At 41.1% G+C, this 21,513-nt stretch overlaps 2 protein-coding genes across 2 annotated transcripts; one reads left to right on the top strand and one right to left on the bottom strand.

Annotated features, from left to right (window-relative positions):
- Nucleotides 1-500: 500 nt before the first annotated feature.
- LOC139477396 (protein adenylyltransferase SelO-like) lies at nt 501-3,188 on the bottom strand. Its single transcript, XM_071259958.1, has 2 exons — nt 2,486-3,188; nt 501-1,635 (listed from the first exon to the last, which is right to left on the bottom strand). Exons 1-2 carry the CDS (start codon nt 3,186-3,188, stop codon nt 554-556), a joined length of 1,785 nt encoding a protein of 594 aa, XP_071116059.1. The 3' UTR covers nt 501-553.
- A 13,245-nt stretch (nt 3,189-16,433) lies between these two features.
- On the top strand, nt 16,434-21,513 carry LOC139477387 (uncharacterized). Its single transcript, XM_071259949.1, has 4 exons — nt 16,434-16,553; nt 17,768-18,450; nt 19,493-19,644; nt 20,087-21,513. The coding sequence occupies exons 1-4, from the start codon at nt 16,488-16,490 to the stop codon at nt 20,170-20,172; spliced, it is 987 nt and encodes a 328-aa protein (XP_071116050.1). The 5' UTR covers nt 16,434-16,487; the 3' UTR covers nt 20,173-21,513.

Raw genomic sequence — 21,513 nt, 5'->3', positions numbered from 1 at the left:
ACGGCGTGTCCGTTTAATGTGCTCAGAAAGCCCGAAGTGATGCAGGTCTCAGACGTTTATCACTTTGGTGAAACCCACGAGCGGGAAGTATGGTGCTGACAAACCTAGAAACATAATCAGGGTGACCGGGATTTGAACCCACACTCCGCCTTACACCACTGGGCCACCTGTGCCCCCACAAAGTTGGCATTGGTTTAAATCATTTAAAAGTACTTCAATAGCATGTGTTTGTACTTTTAGTAGTAGTTTATCAATCTCCCATGGTAAATCTCATGCAAATGCCTGAGGGTCAAAAACGGCAAAAAAACAGACACTGGCCCTTTCCACCCTCACACAAATTAAAAACATAAGTTTATTTCCTTTTTAGAATGTTTTTTATAACAATATTTATATCTCTGCTGTCAGAACGTGTTAATGTCTAGGAATTTATCGGTGAAAAAAAGTTAATTAACATGCATAATATTATGTGTTTTCATCACTTTTCTCAAAACAGACTCCACATGCCATTGGCCCTTATGGCTCCAAGCTCTTCATTTATGTTATAATTTCACATTCAAGACGAGCAACTGACTTTTAGCGAGCTGGCCCAATATGGCGGCAGGTCAGCAAAGCCGCTCTGCTCGGCCTCCTGTTGCAGTGTGAATGGATTCCTGAGAACGCGCAACACTTTCTGTACCTCCTCAAAATTGTTTTTATCTGCAAGAGATATTGCATTCTGAGCCATCCAGTTCCGTAAAACATACCTAGGATTATTACTGTGCATTAGGGTTTGTCTTTCAATTTCAGAAATATTTGTCGTCTTTGTTCTTTCAGCATAGATCTGAACCCATCTCGAGAACCATTCGTGTTTTTGTAATGTTCTCAAAGCCCAGAATTTGCCATCAATATTACTATATTCCAAATCAAATAGAGATATTTCTCCGAGGTGTCTAAATGTCATGGTGAAATCCGATTTCGTATCCTCCATCATTTTCAACAATACCGCAACCAGCTGTTCGTCATCAATATCGAAACTTATCAACCCGAGTTTCTTGCGGAAAATCTCCATGAATTTATTTTTGTATACATCTGCATACCCATTGTAAACAACACGCATATCAGCCTTTTGTTTATCACTTAATAACGGGTTCAGAGCTTCTCTTAATTTATTTAAATTAAACATTCCGACATCTGGTTGCCTTTCGAAACTGTACATCCCTTCGTCATCTGAGGTGTTGGGTATAAATTTGGGATTGTATTCATCCAGAAACCCAAACGGTCCATAATCGATCGTAATTGATAAAAGGCTGAAATTATCTGTATTACAAACACCATGAGCAAATCCAACACTTTGCCATTTTGCGATCATATCAGCTGTAGCGGTGACAACCTCACTATAAAATGCAAGGTATTTGTCTCCATCAGCACTATCAACAGAAGGGAAGTAACTCTGTATGACGAAGTCTGCTAACTGTTGCAGTAGATCCGTTTCTCCTTTGTGTGCTAGCAGCTCGAGAGAGCCGAAGCGAAACCAGGTTCGAGCCACGCGAAGCACAATAGCTCCCCTCTCTGTCTGAGGGTGACCGTCATAAAACTGGTCTCGTGTGACGGGGTCGTCGCTTACTACGAGCGCCACAGCACGGCTTGTGGGGATACCTACAACATATAGTAGACTCTATATTATCGGCAAACCCTGTCGACTGTTCACTTATGCCAATCTAAGCACCAATTTCATCGCTTGATCCAGAGACCATATAATAGATCTATTGTATGGTCTCTGCTTGATCGAATACAGGACTCGTTGCGGTATGTCACGGTTACTCGTAAGTATACACGTAAACCTTTTTTGATGGTTTCTGAAATGGAATTGCCCTTACCCCCATTCGAAATTGGTTAGAAAAGAACCAATTTGTTAAGACGAAGTCCCTTAAATTGACCCAACCTAGGTCGTATGTATACTGATATGCATAATCCAAAACAGGAAGTAATGGAAACCACATAATCCACACGTATCACCCCACAAAATAGCCATACCTCGATAATGTGGAGTTGTCCGCTCTTGAGTCGCTAATACTTGTACATTGTTTACCGAACATGGTAAAGAAAACCAGAATAGATCGATCCTAATTCATGTGTCATAAAAGTTGAACAAGAAACATTGTGCGTATGACATACGTAATAGGATAGTAATAGTGCGCCATTACGATCTATTATAAATTAACTACCACGATATTATAGTGTACCATCCTATATGAGTAAATATATTGTTAGCGATTCAATAAGAAGTCTATGAAGAGAGAGAGAGAGAGAGAGAGAGATAGAGAGAGAGAGGGAGAGAGAGAGAGTGGATGAGGACGAGTGAGACACATCATACAGAGAATGAAGCAGAGAGAGAGAGAGAGAGTGAATGAGTGAGTATGGTTTTACGCCGCTTTTAGCAATATTCCATTTTGAGAGAGAGAGAGATAAAGAGAGAGAGATAGAGAGCACGTCTACATATACCCACCTAGATAATGCATTGCCTCACTACACAGGAACTCTCTTACGGAAGACCGGAGCACAGCCCGCCCGTCCCCACGCCGTGAGTAGGGGGTGAGGCCTGACCCCTTCAGCTGTAGTTCCCACCTCTCCCCACCCCTGTTGACATACTCGCCCAGCATCACTGCCCGACCGTCACCTAGCTGGTCCGCCCAGTTCCCGAACTGATGGCCCCCGTATCTGTGGGAAAGGGGCGTGGCACCTGGGTGGAGATACGCCCCGCTGACAAAATCTCTAAACTGTGTTTCAGAAGCAATATCTGGATCCAAATCCAAGATGTCTCTCATAGCGTCGTCTGATATTGCTACTAGTTTTGTTTCTGTCCTGAATGAAACTGGCTTGACCACAGAAAATAAAACATTTTTAACCTGTCTTACAAAATTTCTTTTCTCCGGGTCTATGGGAAATGTTTCATGAAGAATCTGACGGGGTGCGAAATCCCATGCTTGAAATGAAGAGATTAACTTGTCGATAATTTTGCTGTTACTTCGAACAGATGAAGAGTTTCTGAGGCAAACGTTGCTTTGTTGCAGATAGTATTCTAAGTAAGTTCGTTTGTTGCACACATCACACTGAATGCATACCAGCAGTACACAGTACCACAAAGCATGAAGCAACTTTGGCATAAAACAGAGCTTAAGATGAGCCGTTCTCACCCTTTCACCTGTCATCTTTGTTTACGGAAGTAACGTGGCGCAAGGGAGGTTACTCAAGTTACATCTTCCTTCTAATAACCGCTAGCAAAATATTGTCACGGAGCGCACGACTAAAATGTAACTACAGTGCTCGCCACTTTAAATAGAACCACGAACTGTCGCGATGACTAATCAATGAGGATAGCATGTGTGCTGATACTTATATAGTGAAACTAGCCATTCCACCTGTAAAGAATATTACTTACAACAGAGACCATATACCGGTATATGGTCTCTCCTTACAGTAATGTCAAGTGAGTGCGCTTTCCCCCAAAAGTCCATTTTAATACGGATGGACATCAGTTTTGATAACGTGGTTACATACCGACTAAGGGTCGTCAGTGACTGCGATCGATTATATTTTGGTAGTGTGTGCAGCGTACGTACAATACCTGCACGAAGTGAAAGAAAAGTAAGTGCAGATCGACAAAGATTACTGTTAAATATAACCGCTCGCAGTCACCTGTCTGTCTATTCTTACCCGGTTTGTAATCCCGTGATCATATGATTTTATATACGTGTGATATAGATGTTTTGAATATGAAATATTGATTTTGTAGGTGTGATATAACTGTTATTTAGCTGTGATGTAATATAGAAGTGATACAATGTTATTAAGGGTTGCTATTGACGTCATATAGGTATGGTTTTGACGTTATATAGATATATTGTTATGTCATATACGTATGGTTATGTTGTTATACATCTTCTAGAGGCAAGGGAATTAACTGACTATTATAGTCAGTTAGCTCCCTTCCCACGGGAAGATGGTTGTCACTTAGGTGTGGTATTGATGTTACATAGGTGTGATGTTGATGTTATGAAGGTGTGCGTTCGGTGTTATATAGATGTGATGTTGATGTCATGTACGTGGGACATATATACCTGTGGTTGGCTGTCATCCTGTGACAGAATTGCAATAGGCCTGAACATCAGTAATGTGGTAGGAAAGACCGAGTAAATCAGGCCGAACACCTTTGATGAAACCTGTTAGCAGGTATACATGTTACAGGGAATATGTCAAATCAGGGAATATGTACAATCCCTGAAATTTTCAGGGAATAAATGTAATTCACGCAGGGAATTTACATATTCCCGAAAAAAATTCAGGTATTATACATATTCCTATCTTTCCGAGGCAATGGAATAAAAGTCCAGTTTCCACCCTTGCCGAACTAGGCTGGAATAATGGAGTTACATTTTGGCTGGACTAACGAGTCTATGTATAGTCCAATCAAAGACGCGTAACGAAATCGACATCCGGTTCGTAAACTGTCGTGCAGATTTCGGTCGAATGCAGGATTTGCAAAGCACGTGTACCGCCAACTTGGCGTCAACAGATATTTTCCAAATCTTTTCATGTTTTTAAACAAGGTACGCACGTGATTTGATGAACCGCGCGAAGTAACACCTGTTTTATTAAATGTAGATCTTGATTATCGATCAGATCGTCTTGACTGGGCGCCGCCATTTTATTTGAAGCAAATGCAAGTGATATGAGAGGTGGAATCTGATTGTTCAATAGGAGGGACATAACTCGTAATAGCCACTGGTGGCGCTACGATCGAGCCCAGAAATTCTAGTCAGTTCGGCAAGGGTAGAAATTGGACTTTAAGTAAGTTAACTACCTTGCCTGGGGAAGATGACATATTCCTTGATTTCACCAGAAGTTGTTTAGACATATTCCCTGAAATTATTTCTTTCATCTCTCTTTTGAAAAAAATATTCTCTCAAGTATCACTATAACTTGTTAAAGAGTTTATTAAAAAGAAAATGTTTGTAAAAAAAACATATGCACATGTTTGTATCCTGGTTGCAGGAACAATTAGTGAACACTGTAATCAAAACACCGTTAGTACAGGTGTGACTGTCCTCCTTTATACTAATTAACAGAACACTAGTTATACCAACACATGGCCATTATTGTCATCACAGTGCTGGGATGAACGTGATTCACCATCTTGATGTTCCCTGAGTTAACTGACCAGTGAATATCCGGAGTAGAATAGGTCTTCAGCAACCCATTCTTGTCGTAAAAGGCGACTATGCTTGATGTAAGATGCGACTATCGGGATCGGGTGGTCAGGCTCGCTGACTTGATTGATGCATGTCATCGTATCCCAAATTGCGCGGATCGATGCTCATAGTGTCAATCACAGACCGCTTTCATATAGCTGGAATATTGCTGAGTGCGGCGTTAAACAACAAACAAACTGAGTTAACTGTGAAAAGACTAAATATATAAAACACACTGGTTGAGGTGGGTTTTTTTATTCATAGTTGTTAGAAGAATTATTCATTACAGCTGCAATATAACAAATGTTAAATGAGTTTACTAAGAATAAGAAAGATTTTTTGTTTGTTGTTTAACACCGCACTCATCGATATTCCAACTACAATGTATACGGCGGCCGTCTGTAAATAATTGAGTCTGGCCTAGACAATCCAGTGATTGATATCGTGACCATCGATCCACGAAATTAGGATACGATGACATGCATCAACCAAGTCATCGAGTCTGACCACCATCGTAGTCCCCTCTTCACGGATCAAATAAGTAAGGAAAAACAACATATACGCGTGGTTGTGGCGATATTCAAGGTTTAAAGTTACTGACTTGTACTCCCTCATATTTCCAAAATGGAATTTGAGGCGAATTAAAGAACTAAAGAAGTGTAGGGCAAACTTATAGGCGAGATATCAGAAGCCACAGCGAAGAAGGACCCGTGAAGATCCGGGGTAGAATAGGTCTTCAGCAACCCATGCTTGCCGTAAAAGTCGACTATGCTTGTCGTAAAAGGCGACTAACGGGATCGGGTGGTCAGGCTCGCTGACTTGGTTGAACCATGTCAAAAAGTATGAAAAAGGCCGGGATTTTGTATGAAATTAGATATTGTTTTAGCTACAGCTACAAAACCAGATATATTTTTTTCTTTCAAACTATGAGCCTGAATTATTTATCAAGAACAATGTAATTTTTGTGGCAGCCAATTTTCCTTTTGTTGACAGTCTGAAGCATAATTATTGTTTCCATAACATTTCAGGGTTTATAGTTTTCGATAACCGCAATCGCAATCTGAACAAAGGTCCACAAAGATTGTGTTGATCCAGAGAAACCAATAGAAGGATATTTGACAGGTGCCAGGGAAGAAACCATAAATGGAAAGTATGACCAGGTTTAAGACTTCCAAGAAACGTTCCTTAACCCACATCGACAACCCGGTGTGTATATAAGACATGGGCCCTAGAGATGCCCTACATTCATCCACCAACATGAAGTGTACTGCTATCTTCCTCGTGTGTGCCGTGCTGGCTGCCACCACTTGTAAGTACATGAGCTGTATATTCTGTTCACTGAAGTCATTACTTTTGGAGCCATTCACAAACTGTTTCTCTTAGAGGCTATTTACAACGAATAACATAACAATGTTGAAATACTGATTGAAAACTTTAAAGCGTCTTTATGTGTGGTATGGGAACGGGTGGCTCTTTCGTCTGAGGCGCAGGAAGCAGCTGCCCAGAGTTGAGTTCGCATCCCAGTTCGCCGTGACTATGTGCTAGGTTTCGTGGGTTTCACCTAAGGGACAAACGTCTAAGACCTGCATCACTTCGGGCATTGCTCCAATCTTATTAAAATCAGATCGTACTTCTCCCGAGGCAAGAGACTGTAGAGTGTCCGAGTCAGTTAACTCCCTTGCCTCGGGAAGATGTTCTCGCTACAGCAGAACAGAGATCTGAGGACATCCCATTACTTTGACCATTGACCAACCAAAGAAATGACCAATCAGGAAGCAGCTTTCTCAAGCTTACGGCATTATTTTCAAACAGGCGACTTCCATCAGACTACACATTCTATTTCAAAATTTGAAATTTCTGGAATATGTCTAATAGATGGCCTAGATTGACTGACTGACTGACTGAGTATAGTTTTACGCCGCTTTTAGCAATATTCCAGCAGTATCACGGCGGGGGACACCAGAAATGGGTTTCACACATTGTACCCATGTCGGGAATCGAACCCGGGTCTTCGGCGTGACGAGTGAACGCTTTAACCACTAGGCTACCCGACCGCCCTGGCCTAGATTGATAACCCCATAAAACAAAACGTAACAGCGTGGAAACATGTTTAAATGTAGCAAATTAAACTACACTATTTACTATTTTGACAGTTTTACCCACCAGTTCTGGTTGAAGTTCACATTTATATGTAGGGGGCACGGGTGGCCTAGTCGTCTAAGACGCTGCGATTCGCTGTGCAGAGTTGCGTCTCTTAAGCACGCCAGAAACCTATGATAGTGGGTTCGAATCCCGGTTCGCCCCGATTATGTTTCTCCCACATTGCTCCCACACAATTGAGTCAACTTTACCAAAGCTAGTTATGTTATACCCAGCACATATTTTGTATTCAACTACAAATGTTTTACAGTTCTGTTGTCAGACCGCTTTGAATATTAAAGCTTGTTTGTTGTTAAACGTCGCACTAAGGAATATCTCACCTGTATGACTGCAGCTCGTACCTTGTATAACCTAGACTTCACCAGGCAAACCAGTAATCATCTTCCTGAGGCAAGGGAGTTTACTGTCTTTAAAAGTCCTGTGGAAACTGGACTTTCATAGTCAGTTAACTCCCTTGCCTCGGGAAGATGACCAGTAATTGGTATTGTAAGCAACGTTCCATGCGGTCAAGGTACGATGGTACTGGCGTTACTTACTTACGGCAAGCATAGGCTACATAGGAATCCCGCGGGGTTTGAATAGTAACATGGTCTCACTACGTTGTTGGTATATGTTTAGAAATAATTCTGTAACTCTAAACATAGTGGGGGGCACGGGTGGCCCAGTCGTCTAAGGCGCCGCGATTCGCTGTGCAGAGTTGCGTCCCTTGGGCACGCCAGAAACCTATGATTGTGGGTTCGAATCCCTGTTCGCCCCGATTATGTTTCTAGGTTTGTCAGCACCATACCCGTGCTCGTTGGTTTCACCGAAGTGGTAAACGTCTGAGACCTGCATCACTTCGGGCTTTCCTCCCACATTAAGCTGACACGCCGTGATATAACTGGAATACTGTTAAAAGCGGCGTTAAACCAAACTCACTCACTCACTAAACATAGTGGATATGATATTCCTTCATAATTCGATTGTAATTAATTCAAGTCAAGTATGTGTATTTTTTGTTCAGGCTGTTCATGAAGGGAGAGAGTGTCATGAAATAAATGAGTATTAAGAAATGCCGTTTTAAAGCATTGACAAGACAATGTCAAATTTGCTAAACCTAACTGAACACGTTCATTGTTTAAATTACTTAAATCCGAAAATCACCTTCGTCTAATTTATTTGAAACAAAAGAACAGCTGAGAAAGAATGAGTTGGATGGCTTGCCAAATATACTTTTGCACAAAAAATATATTAGTATCAGAGAGGCTCAATACTTTGACAACAAGAATAAGCGAGCGCCTTTGTAACACCTACACTAATTTTACTTTAAGAGTTATCGTTCTTGTTTGAAGTAGTCCACGTGTTATGCGCCAAAATGGAAACCTTCCAGAGGGGCACGGAATGGGATGAGTTGATCACGAATGGTAACGTTCATGGTGCATGTAAAAAATCAGTAATTCGATATTCTTGCAAAGGTGTTTTGTTGCGTTTTGGCGCACTGTTTCTCTGCTGCGTTCGCTCAAACAGTCCAGTCCACATATGGTTAAGTATTATTACTTTTAGTTAATTGAAACACATGTGTGAAGTATGTGTGTATCGCAGTAAATGACTTTCGCGACAACACAGCTAAGCAAATCCCATGCATTGCAATCTTCCTGTGTGTGACAAACTGGTGGTGGTGTGTGTGTGTGTGTGTGTGTGTGTGTGTGTGTGTGTGTGTGTGGCTGGTTGTACTAGTCCGGACTGATGCCGATTTATAGCGCTAGCCCAATCAGATACTATGCCGCAGTTTAACATGAGTACCCTACTGAGACACAGTATACTGACTTCGAGCCAATCAGTCCTTGTTGCCGAGCGCCAGACAGGGTAAGAACAAGTACCATCTTTTAACGACTTTTGGTATGACGCGGCGTGGGATCGAACCCCGAAACTTTCGCGGACGCTTTACCACTAGCCCACAAAGGCGGTTTGGCCTCATATGAAATTGAAATATTATATTTTGTCAAATTCATATTTCGATTCCGATTTACACACGATTTTTGAAATGTGGAGTGACACACTTATTTAGGGAGCAGGGGAGGACATGTCGTCAAACGCGCCACAAGTCCATGTGCCGATTTCCTTATACGTACCAGAAACCTATGATCGTGGGCATTGGTCACCTATCGCCCCTTTCCGTAACCTGCAACCCCCTATCGATAAATGTTATGTGCGAAAATACGACAAACCAATCAGAATGAGCGTATGATTTCAAATTCTTCGTCAAAGAATCCCTCAGAAATCCCATTTTGATTTTACATATGTCTTGCATCTAAAATATATACAAAGACACAGATAAATGTGTTCAATCATACTGTATAAATCCGCACGTCCAGATATGCTTTAAAGGGGCACTGATCTAACGCAATTCCCCGGACTGGTTGCTGCCTTTGTTATTGTTTTTTTCCCCGTGAGTACCCGGATGATACGCAACGCAACTGAGCGTGACCAGAGACTGGGCTACCGTCTGCAAGGACAGCTAAATGAACTTGGAGGCTGGAGGCAATATTTGTTTTACGCATTTTTGCATAAACACTGATTGGTTAACTGTGATCTATAAAGATTTCGACAAAGGGCGCATGTTAATTAATTTCTTCGGCCTAAACAAAGAGACAAAAAGAACGGCGGAGCACATCGGATGTCGTCATTTGGAAATACCCCAGATGGTTATAGTTTAATACTAAAAAAAGTATCCATGCAGTGAAAGAATTTTCGGGTTTTGGATTGCGTTGATAATACGATTACTACTCCCTTGTTGTCATCCACGTTTTCTCGTCTAACCCTACACTTGTGTATTTGTCGTCATTCACTTGATGCTCAGTTAATGAATTTATTACAGGTACAATTAGTGGTAGCACCACTTAGATTACCTGACAAAGGTTCCCATTTGGCATTTATTGTGTCTGGGGTAATTATTCAATCTAAATCCAGGTTGGAAGTGAGGTGAAATGTGTGTTATGTAATATGCAAGTGGCAGCCAAGCAAGAGATGAATGATCAGTTCATTTACTTTTTTTGTATATCAACGGATCGTTCCTGGTCATCAAAGGATTAACAGAAAATACGTTGATTGATTAATCACTGTTATCTTGCACAGTGGATATGTCAAAAGTGAGTGTTTACATGTATAGGTTTACTGAAACAAAGGGAATACACTCATATCATGGCGTGAAGTGCCGATGTTAAAACAACATATTTTGTTCAAAGGGATAACTGATAATACGTTGATTGATTGATCAGTGTTATCTGTCACTCAATGGAACCGTGGACGTTATGAAAATAGTTGTCACGTGGGCTTTCTCAGCCGACCCTTGAAGACTTGACACCTATGAGAAACACCTGAAACAATCCAAGTGATCAGTTGAGAAACGAACACGGTTATAATATCCCGAAACGATATATATTTTTAAAAATATTTGATTGTTACTGAGACACGTGACATCGAATAAGTTTCTTTGTACAGCTGCAGACGAGCTGGATATTGTTCCTTTGTGTGGATATTCACGGATACATTCCTCGAACAAGGAAGCTGCCTAAAATTTATACACATAAATTTGGTGGGTTGTAATTATGGTATTTGCATTTTGCTTTCCTTCATTTGAACCGATTCGTTCTTGTTTCTCTATGTCTTGGTTGGGAAATTCTTCAATGCGCGATAGACGTTGTTTTCTCCGGCCTTTTCCTTTGTAAGCGTGTATATATTACCGTCAATTTGTAAAATTTGATTCTCTCAGGCAATTTATAAAATGTGTAAATATTTCAGCCATTTTGACTAAGAAATCTATCCAGATTGATTAAGACGAACAAAAGGGCCTACAAACATCACAACAGATTATTATGTAGGATTAGAAGCCAAACAACATAGACATGTACTTTTCAACGAAATGTTTTTCAGTCACTTTGTAAAATATTTAGACGTTTAATAAATATGTTACACATTTTGACAGTAAAAAAATATACACACTATAAAAAAGCAATGCTTAGGTGAAATATTTACTTCGTGTTGCAAGTAAAAATAGTGTAAACGAAAATCGCAAAATTACCAAGCAAGTGACTTATCAAAACTTCGTCACCATTACCGATGCTACCCCCAAAGATACCTACATTTCCTTATTATCTCGAAAACTGTATTTCATTTTGTTGATCAATGTGACCATACGCCCTTATTACTACCGGTATCCATAAACGTGACTAATGCGCTTACGAAAGGCGCAGCAGAGGTTGCGAACTAGTCTAGATTTCTGCTATACATCCGGGTACTCACTGGGAAAAAACAATAACAAAGGCTACAACCAGTCCCGGGGAATTGCGTTAGATCAGTGCCCCTTTAAATTGCATCTGAAATATATATAACATATGGGGATATATATGTGAACCATTTCGCAACGAGTTGACAATTGTTTTAGGTATGCCCCTTTGCGCTAAGACGGAACCCGGTCGCAAAAATGGCCATGAGAGGAACACGAGTCGCTGTTCGGCTTGTCCCGAAATAACACGAGTTGGTCACGAATGTGATCATGGGATCATTCACTCATTTCATACTTAATTGTTTCAGACGCCCAGTCGCATCAGTGCGCCAGTGGGTGTGCCTCTGAGGGCTCCAATGCCGACAACTGGTGTAGTTCCGAATGCGCCCACTGCAACGGCCATCTCTCCTGTGACACCAACCTGGACGCCTGCATGTGCCACGAAGACCCCCATCACGTGAGTGCAGGCCATAAGATCAGGCTACGTCATTCATTCTTCTATGTTGCTGTAGCCTTACAACACCTGTTCGGGGGGGGGGGGGGGGGGGGGGGGGGCGGTCGGGTAGCCTGGTGGTTCAAGCGTTCGTTCGTCACGCCGAAGACCCGGGTTCGATTCCCGACATGGGTACAATGTGTGAAGCCCATTTTTGGTGTCCCCCGCTGTGATATTGCTGGAATATTGCTAAAAGCGGTGTAAAGCCAAAACTCACTCACTCACTACAACACCTGTTCAATCAATCACATTTTCTTTCTATCAATGACTGGCAATATTCGGTTAATGTTTGTTTGTTTGTTGTTAAAAGCATCACTCCTTTGTGGTATGTAAATAATCGAACAGGTTGTTGATATCATGACCAACTTTCCACGCCGTCGGAGTACGATCACACGCAATCAACTATTTAGTCACCTTTTACGAAACGACACGTGGCAGGTGATAAGTGCTAACCGGAATCCCTTCTGGGTGAACTTTGACCAAAAGATTATGTTACAATTCATATTATGACTGATGGTATATCAATATCTGTCTATTTACAAAATTGAAAAATATAAAAATTTTCTGACATGTGCGTTTCCTTTAGCTCTTTAAAGCATTGTTTATGGCCTTATAGAGGATGAATGACCTTTAACACTGCGTAGTGAGACAGTATCATATGTATCACTATATACTGAAGGAAAGTATTCATGGAACGTAGGGAAATATAGTAGTATAACATAAAACTTTAAATATAACCCGAATATAACAATAGTTCCTTTACCAATGTAGTGAACACCGTTTACTGACATACTTTACTAATATCGAAAAGCGGCGTAAAACCATACTCACTCACTCACTACTATAATCGTTTTCTTGCATTTGGCAAAGTATATAGTTCGTGAAATTGTCTGGCAATGTAGTTTGTGAATTTATTTGGCAATGTATATTGAACACGCGAAAAATATTACTTTACTCCTATTGATTACTGGACACACCAGTAGACATTCGTCATATGAAATGTTCCTTTATTCATTTGCATCAGTGTATGTCTAAAGAAGTGGCCGACAGGCATACAATGAGACCGCCACCGTGGTCTAATGGTAGAGCGTCCGCCCGGCGAGCGGAAGGTCAGGGGTTCGATTCCCGGTCTCGCCATACCAAAAGACGTTAAAAGATTATACTTGTTGCTACCCTGTCTGGCGCGCGACATTAAGGGGCTAAAACAAGGACTGGTCGGCTCGGTATTCATATTAAACTGTGGCATGGTATCTCAGTGAGCTAGCACTATGAATCGGCATCAGTCCGGACTAGTACAAGAAGCCACACAACACACACACGTACATGCACGTCGCTATATAAGAGCAATAATCTTGGACGCGACGTTAAACCCAGTTTCACATCACCTCACCTTCACGCATACAATGAGTGGTGTGCACGTACAACTATTTATCATATAATGGGTAGGTTTCTCGGCAGGATAAAGCCAACGGATAAAAACGATATCCGTTGGGGTCATATGCGGATAGAGATGCAAATATCAAAGCTCAAGTAGGAATATTTTCACTGTTTGTAAACAAACATGGCGTCGCCCTCGTCATCATTCGGCGATCGAGTCAGAATTAACCATCGGGAAGCTGGATAAACTACAGGGATAATTGCTATCATTATCAAAAGAACAGTCTAATATACTGAGAATCAGTGTCTAACTGTGACGTAGCTAAGGCATTTTATAAGTTTTGGCAACTTTGGAGATATAAATTTTGAAACAATTTTGCGAGGGCACGAGGCCTAGCCAAGCGGGATCAGTAGCCATATCTGTGCTTGTAGACCTCTGCGGCTTAAAACCTTCTCCACATATTAAAATAGTTGGATTGGGCCGAACTGTGTTTGAATTGTTACCTTGTTTCGTTTTGTCGCTGTGTGTACATCTGACTACACTTCTTAACGTAATGACAGGACAGACCGACTGTCAACAACGTCTAACCGTGGCCGTGACGTCTCATAGACTAGGGTTAAAGTAGCTTCCCTTTGACAAAGGGCAGTTACTCTAGCGGACAGACCGATGAACTGCCGCGAAAGGCAATTAAAAACAACTGTTGTTTTGCGTATATGTTGCTTCGCCACTGTATAAGAAACAGATTTCAGTTGGAAATATATTGGCTACTGTCACTGTCCGACTGACACATCACTTACCCTGTGACGTAATAAATATTAATGCGTGCATTCCAGGAAAACTCGCAATGTTTCGGTAATGTTTGTGAGAGAGGGAAAGCGATTTTGAAGGCTCGCTAAATACAATGTTTATTCCTAATGCAGGATATATTTACCATCCCCAAACACACTCGCGTGATAACCTCTATATATAGCCTATTAAGTACGTGGAATGTATATCAGCATATGTTTCAACAAATATGTCAGGATGTGTGCACGAACACCTGATGTCATCACTGATTTTCAGTGATCCATTTATATAATTGACACTACTCGTTTTACTTCCAATGGAATCTGTTTCTGCAGATAATCAAGACTGATTATGCTTTGGCGTTGTATGTTTCAGCCTCCGCATCATCCCGACAACCACCCCGACAACCACCATCCTTGATCTGCCGGCTGTACAGTTGTCATGGAAACGAAGGCTCTATGTTAAACTCAGAATAAATGTATCTGCAAATATGTTGGTGGTTTTGCTTGTTATTTGACTGAGTATGGTTTTACGCCGCTTTTAGCAATATTCAAGCAATATGACGGCGGAGGACACCAGAAATGGGCTTCACACATTGTACCCATGTCGGAAATCGAACCCGGGTCTTCGGCGTGACGAGCGAACGCTTTAAAAAACTAGGCTACCTGACCGCCCCGCTTGTTATGTAGCATGAGGCAATCTGTAGCTATTTGTTACCAAAAAAAAAGTTGACGATCACGACACCTTATTATCATCGTCAATACTTACTGGATGTGCAAATACAACATTCCTCCATCAACCGTCTATACGGTGTCGTCGCTGTTTTGAACCAACGAATCAAGTGACAGCCTGGTTCCAGCCAGAGGGATACCAGCGAGTGCTCTGACCAATTAGTGTCCATCTTCCAAACGGCCAAGTTGCTCGCTGTGACCAATTAGCGTTCTGGACCAGACAATCCACTGATTGACATCTTGAGCATCAATCCACACATTTGGGATACGATGGCATGCATCAGCCAAGTCAGCGAGCCTGACCGCCTGATCCTGTTAGTCGTCTCTTACGGCAAGCATAGTCCCCTTTTACGGCAAGCATGGGTTGCTGAAGACCTATTCTACCCCGGATCTTCACGGGTCTCCTGAGATTGAACAGAACTATAACTTGCGACTAATTACGTACGTTAAGAATGAACCAAATGAGACAAAAGTAGGTGGTATAAATGACCAGTTGTATTCAAATTAATCATGACAATAGCAATTACAATGTCAGCGTATTTAATTACATAGATACAGACCTTTTTGGGGGCACAGGTTCACGAGAATAAATAAGGCAATCTAGATAGCAATAACGTGAACCTGAGTTGCTGACCAGTTGGTAAAAGTCCTGTCCTGATAGGGTTTAATCTTAGATAACAGATAGGGCAGACCGACGTACGTCTCGAATGTGATCTGAAAAGGTCATACGGGTTCTCACGATCAATAGGCTTCCCCAAGACTGTCAAGTAAACGTTATTGTGTTAGGTAAAGTGGCGAGGTGTTAATGCGTTGTTACTACATTCATTATAATTAGTTGTCCCTCTGAGTTCGTTATAACCGTAGTTTACTCTATATAGCGACGCATGTGTGTGTGTGCGTGCGTGCGTGCCTGCGTGCGTGTGTGTGTGTTAGAGAGTGCCAAGAACGCAAGTTTTAGCTCAGCTTTGGACTGTAGCAAGTTGTCCATAACCCGAAGCCATTTGGGCCCTCTGATCCCCATTTAAGCCTCCTTTTGTGATATGCTTAAAATACTAGGAATCCTGTTTGTCACGAAACCACGAAAAGGGCTAATGTATATGAAGAAATCTATTTAGAGAAGAAAACAAATATCAAACATCTAACTCATGCAAGACTCTACGCTGTCTATTTTGCCACTGAACGTACCAACGACACAAGAGAAACATGTGTTAATTTAGAGATATGTTGTCTTGGGTAACTTGTAATTTAATTGTGTGCGAGACGTTTCGCCATGGGTATTTTATACTAACGCGGTAACACGGCACAGACATTTTATGTAAACTTCAAATTTAAACGGGCACCTGCTAGAAATTAGAGTGACCTCCCTTGAATTATTGATCCGTGACGAGGCAAAAGCTCCAGCATGTCGGTTTTAAGAAACAGTTACAGTTAATGTCCAACAGCTACTATGTTTTGTGAGATATGGGGTCTGAAATACAAAATTTGTGTCGTATGCATAGTGCTTACGTCAAAGGTAAGATGGTTCGTGCTTGACAAGCACATACGTACATTAGTTTGGACAAGAAACGAAGATAACTTAGATTACAACTTCAAGTAGAAGCGACCATCAGCTGACCATATACCCTATTATATATGGACTGCATGTCGACACCGTGACAGTGACAATGGTAGTAAATATGCCTTTCTATTACTTTGATTGTCACGGTCATAAATTAATCTCAAGTAATAATGTTTCGTTTCATTTCCCCACAAGTTGGTTCGACAAGGATATTAAAATATAATTACTTAATAATTTGTATTTCTGCGAACAGGTATGGATATATAAGACTTTAAGGTTGATCTTTCAATTTAAACGTGTAGATGACAGAAATCTGTGTATTCATACAATGGTTCCATTTTTGGGAAAGACTTCTGCCTGTATCCCCCCTTCAAAAGTTATTATGTATGTATGCATTGCACTCAATCCTTTTAATCATATACTGTAGGGCTGGGACGAGTCCAAATTTACTACCCGGGTACCCACATCCCTATTACCCGACCATACCCGGGTACCCGCTGTTGGTGTCAAGAGATAGGTATAAAATGTCCGATTGGGAATAGTTTGACAGTAGCCCTGGCCGAATGTTCATAGATACACGTATAAAACGATGTGGTCATGCATACACTGAAGTTGACTGAAGTTTTAGCTTTGTTCAAACATATTACGTCAGAAGGAACGTGTTCATAGTCATGAAGAAATGCGAACAGTAGAGACTTAAACTTGTCGTGTAACCATGTAGTTATAATTATAGTGATTTTTGTCATGAAACAATATATCACGTGACTAACCACGGGTCCGGGTAGTCCTGTGGATACCCGGGACCTACTCAGTCCCCACCCGACCCGAGTACCCAAGTTACCCATCCCAGCCCTAATTTACAGTATATTCTTAAGGGGGGATACAGCGTGAAATCTTACGCATTTTTAATGTATCATGGGTACAATGTATGGAACCAATTTCAAGTTACCTTGGTAACTGGTAAATATGAAATGTCAATACAAGAGAACAGCGATGCAGTCTTGATCCTGCCTAAACAGATTCCTTGGGTGTAAAAGGCAAAATAGCTGGGAAAATTACATTATGAATCACTGAAAATCAGTGATGACACCTCGTGTTTGAAAGAAGGGTAAGCATGTCCTCTACAACCAGTAAATGAAAATAACACCATGTTTGGTTCTTTCTTTCAGATGGCAAGTTGTAGTGCCCCTTTAGAAAGGGATGTCACTCTGGAGAACAATTTAGAATTGACCAACAAAACAATTCCATCAAGTCAGAAGCCAGTTGTTGAATCTGACATTCAGCAAACAAATATGATATGGCAGTATATCCATGACAACAAAAAGCTGTTGGTGCCTTCTCAAAAGACTGCAACAGAGCTGAGGTGGTTGCAGAATATGTGGCTTGTGTTTCGGACTTCAAAGATTAAAAACCAACCAAAGAGTCTTCCATTTATGAAAGGTTTATTTGAAACTCATGACAAAGCTTCCTCTGTACGATCAAAGTCTTCCAAAACAAACTTTAACAAAGATAAACAATATTCAACCATACATACAAAGAACAAGATATCCAAAGAAACTAATTCTTCATATCACAAAACACACAGAAAGAAAAGGGACGCTCCTGTCGTAGAGAAGGAAGGCAAAGTTAACGCAATGTCCAGTATAACAGGGTCAGGAGCATCTGACTCAGCGCTCAGCCCCACACTGTCATTAGTGTCTAGAAGTGTGAGGAGCAATAAGACAAGTGTCTCACTTTCCGGCCATGAAGATACATATGTCACATATTTTCCCAGGCCAGTTGAATGGACAGCTGAGGGGAACTACTCTGCAGTGCGGAAGTTAATAAACAAATTTAATATACAACAAAGGATGTAAGTAAAGGTTTACTATTCACAGATAGTATGTGCTACAAAGGATGTAATGATTTACTATTAACAGATAGTATTTGCTACAAAGTATGTAATGGTTTACTATTAGCAGATAGTATGTGCTACAAAGGATGTAATGGTTTACTATTCCCTACTGTTGCAGAGCTTGTCCGCTCGGGGTATTTGTCATGTAATCCATCTTTCTGTTGCAGAGCTTGTCTGCTCAGTGTATTTGTCATGTAATCCATCTTTCTGTTGCAGAGCTTGTCTGCTCAGGGTATTTGTCATGTGATCCATCCTTCTGTTACAGAGCTTGTCCGCTCGGGGTATTTGTCATGTGATCCATCCTTCTGTTGCAGAGCTTGTCTGCTCAGTGTATTTGTCATGTGATCCATCCTTCTGTTGCAGAGCTTGTCCGCTTGGGGTATTTGTCATGTGATCCATCCTTCTGTTTCAGAGCTTGTCCGCTCGGGGTATTTGTCATGTGATCCATCCTTCTGTTGCAGAGCTTGTCCGCTCGGGGTATTTGTCATGTGATCCATCCTTCTGTTGCAGAGCTTGTCTGCTCAGGGTATTTGTCATGTGATCCATCCTTCTGTTTCAGAGCTTGTCCGCTCGGGGTATTTGTCATGTGATCCATCCTTCTGTTGCAGAGCTTGTCTGCTCAGGGTATTTGTCATGTAATCCATCATTGTGTTGCAGAGCTTGTCCGCTTGGGGTATTTGTCATGTAATCCATCCTTCTGTTGCAGAGCTTGTCTTCTCAGTGTATTTGTCATGTGATCCATCCTTCTGTTGCAGAGCTTGTCTGCTCAGTGTATTTGTCATGTAATCCATCCTTCTGTTGCACAGCTTGTCCGCTTGGGGTATTTGTCATGTAATCCATCATTGTGTTGCAGAGCTTGTCCGCTCGGGGTATTTGTCATGTCATCCATCCTTCTGTTGCAGAGCTTGTCCACTTGGGGTATTTGTCATGTCATCCATCCTTCTGTTGCAGAGCTTGTCTACTCGGGGTATTTGTCATGTCATCCATCTTTCTGTTGCAGAGCTCGGGATGCACAGATAGCGTTCATGTGCATGGTGTTCCTGCTGTGTCTACTCAGCCTGTGTGTGTGGTGCACAGGCATGTGCTACAGAAAGAAAATTCATTACATGAAGTGGAGTTTTCAAGACAGTCATGCACTTACTAGTGTCAGAGGTAGGGATCTATTTATGCTTAATGAGAAAGTCACGACACAGATCTGGGCCAGTATATAGTATACCCGGTAACCTCCTGCTCTATTCATAATTGGAGGTAGAACGAGAGACCCTGGATGATCTAGACTAACATCTAGTCTCTGAAATGAACATATCGTACAGAAAAAACAGTTGTTCAGTTATCTTAATAAAAATATAATAAAAGGGAGCCCAGTGACTCTCTTCATTTTCAGATGATACTGCCTGATACTGCAGTAATCTAGACTTGCCAAACATTATAGACTTGCATGGGCTGTATTTGATATATATGTGTCAGGGTCTGTAAGACAGACTATGGATGATCGTGAGTCATCATACCTTAATGTTTTAGATTTTTTATAAGATTTCCTCTAAAATCAACAACTTGTATGCATTAAATGTAATTAGAGGTTATTCTTTTTCAGATATATTCAGGAGGAGGTGGAATTATTTACCGGAACAGAGTTTTTATGAAGAAGTCTTTGTACATGACAGAGGGACTGACCCCTGACCTTCACCTTCATTGCTGTCTATACAAGCTGCAATTTATTGTTATCATTATCATTATTATTATTAATATTAATATTCAGATGTACTTAACATGCTAATGGTCATTTCATCATGTTCATGTGATATTTTAAGAATGATGGATGTGTCTAACAACGATTTATTTCTTACAACATTTGATTTATCAATATACATGTCAATCTTTGTACAGTCAAACCTCATGTCGAACTTGGAGGTTCGAATTCCCAATTGACTCAAACTCATTTTAGAGTCCCAATTATCTAAATTCAGCCTAAAATTACCCTGATGTCTCTCGATCCCCAGATAACTAGAACTTTTTTGGGGCGGTTGGGTAGCCCAATGGTTAAAGTGTTCACTCATCACGCCGAAGACCCTGGTTTGATTACCCACATGGGTACAATGTGTGAAGCCCATTTCTGGTGTTCCCCGCTGTGATATTGCTGGAATATTGCTAAAGGCGGCATAAAACAATACTCACTCACTCACTCGAACTTTTTGCAGGTCCCAACGGGTTCGACACAACGAGGTTGTACTGTAGCTTGAGGATGTATAGCATCCCCTTTTACAGGGATATACATGAGATATATGCAAATAGTCTTAGTATGTTGGGATTAATGGCATCTTTTGCATGCATATAAGTTAAACTCTATGTTATATCAGGATCTGGTACCCTGTATGACGACTTCAAATATTGCATAAGCTTGTCCCTCTGAGCAGGATCAGTGCTTGGAGCCCTGTTTTAAGAACAATAAGAAGTTTTTTCAAATGTTCCTAAATGTTGTTAAGTTTATGGTAGTGATGTATCAGTACCTTTATAATGATACTGTAGATATGTTTGTTTTAACAGTTTTAGCCCACTAGTCCTTATGATGATAACATATAGCAAAAAATCCTTAAAAATGGCAAATTTCTACTGGTCCTTTTGATACTTTAACTATTGAACAGTTTGGCAAGGACTACAGGACTAGTACCAATTTTTGATGCTGCATATGCGTATGTATACATGGGTATGTGCACAATGAAAACTTGACTCAATACATGAGAAAGTAGTCCATCAGTGACTAGTGACCTAACCAAAACTTGAATCTTGAAACGAACAAAGACTTGGGAACTCTTTGCACATACCATCAACAAGTGTACTTTCATAACCCATTACTTATGCTCTTGTCATATAGATGTATCTTTTGTTTTTGTTTGATACAATAAGAGGGCACAGGTGGCCCAGTTGTCTTAAGGTGCCACAATTCGCTGTGCAGAGTTGCCTCCCTTGGACGTGCCAGAAACCTATGATGATCGTGGGTTCGAATCCTGGTTTGCCCTTATT

Source organism: Haliotis cracherodii, unplaced genomic scaffold, assembly GCF_022045235.1.
Source record: "Haliotis cracherodii isolate W230 unplaced genomic scaffold, xgHalCrac1.p SCAF_33, whole genome shotgun sequence".
NCBI lineage: Eukaryota > Metazoa > Mollusca > Gastropoda > Lepetellida > Haliotidae > Haliotis > Haliotis cracherodii.
This window is presented reverse-complemented; position numbering and strand designations above follow the sequence as displayed.